At 51.7% G+C, this 9030-nt stretch overlaps 1 gene segment (V, D, J or C); it reads left to right on the forward strand.

Moving 5' to 3' along the window:
- Positions 1-5094: 5094 nt before the first annotated feature.
- LOC133073058 (T cell receptor beta variable 4-2-like) lies at positions 5095-6914 on the forward strand. The segment is given in 3 exon segments: positions 5095-5187; positions 5297-5758; positions 6877-6914. Coding segments are annotated over 3 exon segments (549 nt in total).
- The last annotated feature ends 2116 nt before the right edge of the window (positions 6915-9030 follow it).

The raw sequence follows: 9030 nt of genomic DNA on the forward strand, positions 1-9030 counted from the left end.
CTCTGGTCTGACTTCTTATTTCCCTCCTGTTCCGCTCATGGCTCCACCTCTCGAACAGAGAACATCACCCGGGAATAGGGCTTCCATTTATTCCTCTCAAAGACTCATTAGCAGAGTGTGCTCCTAACTAAGAGCAATGCATGATTGTTTGTGGTCTGCAGCCGGTTCCTGGGGAGACCTCAGAGTTAATTTCTTGATGGAAACTGAAATAATTAGCATAACCACACATTCAGGGGAGCCAAGATGGGAGTGGGGTTGTCCTGCATTATTGTGATGGAGAAGCAGAAGATCCAGAGAAGGGAAACCAGCCTGACTCTGAGAGAGAGACACAGCGTGGGGTACCAATAAGGAGGTGGCCAGGACCTGGGGCAGGGAGAGAGGAGGGAGGCAGTTGCTGGCACAGAATGACCATCAGAGAAGCATCCTTGAGGCCACCTGCTCATCATACTCATAGTATCCCTAGGAATCACAAACTCCTTTGAAAGGAATAGAAACATCACTTTGCACAGAGCAAGTGCAACTGTGGAGAAAGAGGGTAGCAGGTTAGAGGAGGCCTGAGGATGAGGAAGTCATTCTGGGCTGTGACATCACAGGCCCAGCCCCTGGGAGGGCAGTGAGCATGGCAGCCTGGTCTTCTTACCACTGAGGACCAGCGTCCTGGGCCAGGGGTCCCCCATGGACTCCAGGCTCCTCTGCTGTGTGGCCCTCGGGCTCCTAGGAGTAGGTGAGTCCCGGGTCCAGGCGGCTGGATCCCTCTTGGAGTCTCTAAGTCCCTCCATCAAGCCTCCAAAGCCTGGCTATTTCCTGGGGCTTATCTGAGTTCTGTTTCTTTCCTTCTCAGGTACCTCGGGCACAGGGGTTTTCCAGACTCCAAAATATCTCCTCACCCAGATGGGAACTAAGACGTCCCTAGAATGTGAACAAAAGCTGAGCCACAATAGTATGTACTGGTATAAGCAGGACTCCAAGAAATTGCTGAAGGTTATGTTTAGCTACAATAATAAGGTACTCATTGAAAATGAAACGGTGCCAAGTCGTTTCTCACCGGACTCTCCCGACAAAGCTCATTTAAACCTTCACATCGACTCCCTGGAGCCAGGCGACTCTGCCGTGTATTTTTGTGCCAGCAGCTATGACACAGCCCTGCAGCGTCACTGCCTGCTCGTGCACAAAGCCCCTGGCCTAGGCAGGAAACTGTGGGACTATGCGTTCACCCAACCCAAGGCTCCCCGAGAGTTTCAATCTGCAGGGCAGCCTGGAGCACACACACAGAAGCCGTACAGAATTCTACTTCTCAGCTGGAGCAGAGAAGCAGAATTAAATTCTCTAGAATACTCAGGACTCCACAAACAAGAAAGGACCCTGTCCCATGCCCTGAAGTTCTTAACTGAAGAGAGAAGGCATTCCTTGCCTTCCTCTGCTGTACATATTGTAGATCACATTGTTTCGGACTGAAAACACACTATTTGCAAAGAATGCTTGATGAGCAAAAGTCAAAGGAAGATGAGGTGAAGGTAAAAGTTTCTAAGACCAAAAGGAAATTCAGATTATCAGTGAGTTCACTGTTTAATGGAAAAAATATTTGGAGAAGCAGGAAAGTCCACGGTGACAGGTGTATGGTCAGGCCACTTAAGATGGCTGTTCTCTTGTTCTCTGCACAACCTCTGTTTGGCCAGGCCATGCCTCATTCACATGACTCTCCAATCCTCCTAATTATAGCGCTTGGTTCTTGTAACTGACATGCCCACCTGACATCAATTCCCCTATAAATGGTAGCCTCCTCCCCGAGTGGATAAGACTGCTGCCGTTTCCTGCCTGTGAACAATGGGGTGTTGTTCCAGCACCCTTTGTGTATGATCTCCTGTCCAGTAAACCACTGATGTCTCTGTCACTGTCTCTGGACTCATTCTTTGCTGTCCTGGACGACCACAGGGCTTGCAGGCCTGCAGGGTGCAGCCCAACAACAGGTAAACTAGAAAGGGTGAGGCAGAAGCACCGGCCGAGGTAGACTTTTTGTTGTCCACTGCAGACTTCCTTCCTCCAAGAAGGAGCACAGTGCCATTCATTCCATTTCTGATTGTCACATTTGAAGCTTCCTGGAGATCAGGCAGTAGCCAGATGATGCAGGATATTAGGGACGTGGAAAGGACTTTCACCACTAAACTCTCTTGGCAGGAGCTAGACAGTGGTCCTGCCTTAAGCGAGATAACACGATCAACATATTTTGGTATGGGAACGCTGTTAGCAGTATGCATCAGAAGGGAGATAGAGTCCGGGTGGGATGTGCCATTAGAAGACTACTAAAATATTCTGCTTTAAAGATTATGAAGGGGATGCTGAGGGGTCTCGTGGATGATATAGAGGAGAGGCTCTGGTTTTATCCTGGCAGGTCTGATTGTGGCATTTGCTAGGAGCAAATACTCTTAGGGGTTTCCCAGGTAGTGTTAGTGGTAAAGAATCCACCTGCCAATGCAGGAGACCTCAGAGTCATGGGTTAGATCGCTGGGTTGGGAAGATCCCCTGGAGGAGGGCATGGCAACCCATTTCAGTATTCTTGCCTGGAGAATCCCATGGACAGAGGAGCCTGGCGGGCTACAGTCCATGGGGTGGCAAAGAGTCAGACACGACTGAAGTGACTTAGCACACACACACACAATCCTCTTAGGGAGCCCTAGCATGTGGGCTCGTTATTACTAGTGCTTGGCCTTCCTGGGGTCTCTGTGGGACTCACAGCTTGTTCAGCAATGTTTCTCTCTCTCTAACTGGGACGGGCCACTGTCTTCCAGCTGAGTGTTTTCAGACAACAACAACATAGAGTGACTCACCTTGGGTCATCTAAGCTAGTCCCAGGTTGGAAAGCTGGCTGGACAACGAATGGGCCTGGTTTGGCGTCTAACATGTCAGCCATGCACAGGGTTTTGGAGATCATTTCGGCTCAGTTCTTGTAACAGCTGAGGAAATATGCTACCATATTCATGAAGTGATTTAAATACTGAAATACTGGACACATTTCTCAAACTTCATGTAAGATATATTTGAGTCCCTAGTGGTTGTCTGTGACTAAGCGGAAGTGTGTGTGTGTGTTAGTTGTTCAATCATGTGCAACTCTTTGTGACCCCACAGATTGAGGCCCACCAGGCTCCCCTGTCCATGAATTCTCCAGGCCCAGAATACTGGAGTGGCTTATCATGCCCTTCTCCAGGGGATCTTTCCCATGCAGGGATCGAACCTGGGTCTCCTGCATTGAAGGCAGATTCTTTACCATCTGAGCCACCGGCATAATTACCCCGTCACAATAAAATTCCAGGGGTGAACCTGTTGATGTTTTGTGCTTGCTCCTAGCTGTTGCTCAGTGAGTATTCATTGAACAAATCAAGATGGTCTATAAGCTCTGAAAGTGAAAAGTGAAAGTGAAGTAGCTCAGTCGTGTCCGACTCTTTGCGACCCCATGGACTGTAGCCTACCATGCTCCTCCATCCATGGGATTCTCCAGGCTAGAATACTGGAGTGGGTTGCCATTTCCTTCTCCAGGAGATCTTCCTGCCCCAGGGATTGAACCCCGATCTCCCGCATTGTAGGCAACCGCTTTGCCGTCTGAGCCATCAGGGAAGATTATAAGCTCTACAGGGACCTGGGTAGTAGCTGCAGGTCTGCGTTTTGTTCACACCTAGGAATCCAAACACAACCGGTCTCTGTTGGGTAAAAATTGGAATGCCCTAGTTACGTGGATGGATGGTACTGTTGCCAACTGTTTTGGTTGTTTCAGGTGCTTCTTTCTTCTTCGTGATTCCCTGGAGCCTTGTATCTATCACGGAATCTCCTGGTCTGTGGAACCGATGATAGATTTGGGCTGCTGACGCTATGGGGCGAGAGGCCTACGATCTGGAGAATGTGCTGCTTTGGCCACAGGGAGGCGCTCTGGCACCGCAGAAACGCCGAGGCTGGCGGGGGAGGGGCCGAGAGGGGCTGGTGCGGAAGGGAGCAGGGCGTTGGCCTTCCATACTTGTATAAGTTGGGTGATTTGTAGACTTCTCAAAGACATCGAAGTCATTTTCAAACTGAGATCCATTTGCCTTGTGTTGTTTTCTTGCGGCAACCTGTTTGCTTTAAGCCTAGTCAAGCCCTGTACCCTCAATACCGGCACAAGTGAAAGTGAAAGTTGCTCAGTCTTGTTGGACTCCTTGCAACCCTAAAGACTATACAGTCCATGGAATTCGCCAGGCCAGAATACTGGCGTGGGTAGCCTTTCCCTTCTCTAGGGGATCTTCCCAACCCAGGGATCCAACCCAGGTGTCCCACATTGCAGGCGGATTCTTTATCAGCTGAGCCACAGGGGAAGCCCCTTAACAGGCACAAAGAATGGCTTATCTCTTGTATGGTCCTCTCAGCACTATTCCCAGGGTCTGGCTCCTGGCTGGCATCACAGCCGTGCCTTTTAATGATGGGCACTTGTCCAGAACAGGACTATGACCTTCCAGGTTTCCACCCTCCACACATTTGGGCAAAGGAGCTCCAGGGAGCTTGTTCACTCAGTCGCCTCCGACTCTTTGCGACCCCATGGACTGCAGCATGCCAGACTTCCCTGTCCTTCACGATCTTCCGGAGTCTGTTTGAATTCATGTTCCGAGTCGGTGATGCCATCCAACCACCTCATCCTCTGTCATCCCCTTCTCCTCCCGCCTTCAGTCTCTCCCAGCATCAGGGTGTTTTCCAATGAGTTAGATCTTCACATCAGGTGGCCAAAGTATTGGAGCTTAGACACGGAGAGAAATGGTGTTTTGAGTGTTGTCCTGCCTGACTGAACAGGGAAGAAGGAGATGTCTTGAAGGGGGTATAGTCTGTCTGAGAGGGGCTCTTGGAAGGGAGCGGGACAGGGGGAGAATCTATATAATGAGGAGAGCAGCTAACAGCAAAAGAGCTCACTGTCAAAGGACTACCCCAGCCCAGCGGATTCAAATCTGTCTGCTATCAGAATCTATATAAGGCATGAAAGGGGAAGAGGAAACATCCTTGGGGCTGGGAAACTGACAGGGACAGTGACGTCAGAGACAAAACCGCCAACCAAGGCCGAGGAGGCCAGAGCCCACCCACCCCGGCCCTAACACACCCAGAGCATCCACCTTGACCCTGACCCCACCATGGGCTTCGGGCAGCTCTGCGGTGTGGTCCTCTGTCTCCTGGGCATAGGTGAGTCTTGAGTTCACACAGGCTGCCCCCGGACCCCGAACCATTTCCCTGTGGCTGCAGCAACACCTTCCCCTCTGGCCTTTGTCTGAATTATGTCCTTTTCTCCCAGCCATCTCTGCAGACCCTGGGATCACTCAGATACCAAAATACCTAGTCATGGGAATGATGGACAAGAAATCTTTGAAATGTGAACAACATCTAGGACATAATGCTATGTACTGGTATAAACAGAGTACCCAGAAGCCGCCAGAGCTCATGTTCATCTACAACTACAAGGAACTCGCTGAAAATGCGAGTGTTCCAAGTCGCTTCCAGCCTAGATGCCCAGAGAGCTCCCAGTGCCTCCTGGACCTGAACGTCCTGAAACCACAGGACTCTGCCGTGTATCTCTGCGCCAGCAGTAGAGACACAGCCCTGCAGAGTCGATTCTTTCCTGTGCACAAACCTCCAGGCTGCAGGCAGGAAGCCGTGGGGCCATCCAAGTCTTGGTTTAGCATTTCCCATCAGACCACAGCCCTGCCTGTGGGGTCAAGTGGCATGGCAGTGGAGAGTTTCTTCACAGACATCAACAGTGTGTGCCGGGCTCGTCCTGGGAAAGACTGTGCCAAGCCAATCAAGTTTAAGCAGGTTCTTAATCTGCTTTTCCCAGTTGCTTTGATCCTCTGGGAACACTTTCATGAGACCCTTGACCCTCTGACCACAGCAGTCCTACTCATCTTCCTTTTAAAAGGTGACTTTTTCTCTGACTTCCCCTTCCATCCAAGCTAGACCCTGGATCTCAGCCCAGATCCCAGCTCTAAATGTGCTCAGACCTTCTTCAAAGCACCTCATTCTCTCTCCAGGGTCTCTGTCTGTTCCTGCCCTTGAGGGCCACGGATCCCTGGTCCTGCTGGGATCGCTGTTCTCCAGTTCACCCTCCTGGCTGCTCATTCAAGGGCTCAGCCGTTCACTGGCTTCTCTTCCACTCCAGCCTTAACCCTTCAGGCTTGATTCCTTTTTTCTTCCGTCTCTTCAGGTCTTCACACCCTGCCATACCAGCCATAGAGTCTGATGTCCTAGGATCATTGCTCACAACAGCCAGTGAGAAGTGGCGGCCTCCTGCGTTTCAGAGCAGGACTTTGAGTTCGGGGTTGTCTTTACTGAACCTCGTATCTTCCAGCCCCGGGGTTGCACACACCCGCCGCTCAGGGCTGGCAGAGAGCCCTGAGTCCTGGAGGGTGAGCTGTCTGCCATCTACACAAAGGCTCCCTTCTCTCTCCTGCAGAGGGTCCTCCAGGGATGGGGACCCCTGACAGAGCCCCGAACCATAACACCTCTGGCCAAGTCGATCCACACAGTGATTCTATTCTGTGTCTTTAGGGTGTGCGGATATTTTTTTTTTTTTTTTAAAGCTGAGTGTGACAATGCCCTGGCAAATGGTTAAAAGTTAAACACATCCCCATCTAGTATTTTAATGCCTTGCTTATTGTGAAATAAACAAGCCTGCTGTAAAGTGGATGGTTGGGCTTAAGGTTTCACAGATATCCTCTAAACAAACACCAGCACCCCTGGGATCCTCTAAACAAATGCCAGCATCCCAGGACTCAGGCCCTGCATGGGCCCAGAGGATAAGAAGGATGCTGCTGCCCAGTGTGGGGTGCATGGCTGGGAGCTCAGCAGGCGCCTGGCTTCTGTGCCTCTCCTTTTCAGGAACCCCTGCAGCCAAGGCTGTGGTCACTCAAGGCTAAGCAGCACGGAGCTTTGGGAATCAGAGAAGGACTCCCAAGCAAAGGTCCCAGGGCTTGAGTCCCCACAAAGGACAACGAGAGACCCAGGCTTTGAGAAGCAGGTGTGAGAAATGTGTCCTCTGTCTTCACCAGTTCTCTTATCCTATAATCCAGCTCATCTGTTCTCTGATTTGTCCTGTTCCCACTCAAGGCTAGACCCTGAGCCCCACCATGATCAAAGTCCCACATCTGCACAGGCCCTTGCTCTCAACCCCTCAGGAAGCCAACAGGCCCCTGCCTCTCTCAGCTGAGGGTCAGTGTGCTGGGCTGAGTGCTTACTTTCTCACCCACTCTCCCTCCCTTGCACTGAAATGTCCTTCTAGGTTTCCGGTCTCAACTTCTCACTGCATTTCCTCTCCACAGTGACACTTGTAGGGTTATTCTTTTTGTTTTGTTTCCGTTGGTCTCTTGATTCCCCATGTTTTCATCATCAGGCTCAGAACCATGACACACAGACTCCATGCCCCCAGACTGTGGCTCTGAATTGGCCGTTGGAGGGGAGTGGGTCCCACCCGTTTGTTGGGACCTTCACACCTGGCCTAGGTGTCCTGAAGCCTGTATTCTCCCAGGTCCCTCTGCAGCTCAGGGGCTGGGAGTCTGCACCCCTTAGGACACACAAGGGCCAGTCCTAAGAGCATCACATGTCCACGGGCACCAAGGCTCCCTCATGTGGGGGCACTCCTGAATCTGTGGGTGCTGCCCAGGACTGTGATATCATCACAGGATCTCCTCCCTGGGGCTGCTAAGGACAAGATGCCCAACTGGAAGAGGCTTCAGCTCTGCCAGACCCCGCCATGGACAGCAGGCTCTTGTGCTGGGCGATCCTTGGTCTCCTGGGAGTAAGTGCGTTCTGGGGGGGTGTGGGAAACTCCCATCCTGTTCCCTTGACCCAAAGCCAGTTACACACCTTTGCCTCATTCTCTTTCTGGCCCTGTGCCCTCCCACAGGACACTTGGTACCTGGTGTCAGCCAGAACCCTCGCTACCACATCACAGAGATGGGATGGGATGTGACCGTGTGGTGTGACCCCATGCCTGGTCATTTGTACCACAGTGGTACCGACAGACCCCGGGAAAGGGCATGGAGTTTCTGATGTCCATCTACAACAAAGAACTTTCAGAAAAGGCACACTTTTTGGAGGATCGTTTCTCAGCTGAGATGCCCAACGGTGCGTAGCTCACTCTGAAGATGCAGCCCGCACAGCTGGTGACTCGGCCATGTTCCTCTGTGCCAACAGCTCACCCTCAGCCTCGCAGAGATGCTTCCTGCCCTTTCACAAACTCCACAGCGTCTCCATGCCCTGCTCAAGGCTGGGGTGGGTGGGGGTGGGGGTTTGGGAGGCTGAAGCTGCTTTCCATTTGCACAGGTCAAAATCAGCTTTAATTTGCAGAAGAAATGTTGCACAGGACATCTGGGACTGTGGTATTCAGGAAAGACTCCCAGGCACCACAGAATGTGGCCGTGGCCCCCAGCAATGGGACTGACCTGGCCAGTGAGTGACCTGGGGAGCCTACAGAGCAACCTCTGTGTTCTCCTAAGCTCTCTGTTTGTGTTATTTCCTGTTTTGCAAAACATGCCTTCCTTTGGTCTTTGAGTGGAGACTGGCTTACTGGAGAGGAGAGGGGAGACTTGCAAGGGAATACCCAGGAACCTCCAACTGGGAACTTTCCAGAAGACAAAGGATCTCAACAGCAGAGCTGAGAGGTGGGAGAAGGATGTTTTGGGACAGAAGGCAGACAAGGCCGAAGCACCTCGGGACCTGCCGGCCGGCATAGGGAGTTTCTTTGGCCCTGTGTATGTGACCTCGTGGGCTTGCAGGGATCCAGGCCAACAAATGTCACCACAGAGGACAGGCTAGGCAAGAACAGACATGCACAGAGCATCCCATGCCCAGAGCTGCTTGCTCTGAGCCTGATGGGTGAAGACAGGACTGACTTCTCAGAGGCCAAGATCTGAGGGTTCCTGAACAATGGCCTGGAGAGATTGAAAGTTTGTGGCTGTGCACCATGAGCTATGCTGGGATTCATGACCTCCGGAGGAGAGGATTTTGATCCAGGGCCAGAGATGATGCTTGATC

Source organism: Dama dama, chromosome 18 (genome assembly GCF_033118175.1).
Source record: "Dama dama isolate Ldn47 chromosome 18, ASM3311817v1, whole genome shotgun sequence".
Taxonomy (NCBI): domain Eukaryota; kingdom Metazoa; phylum Chordata; class Mammalia; order Artiodactyla; family Cervidae; genus Dama; species Dama dama.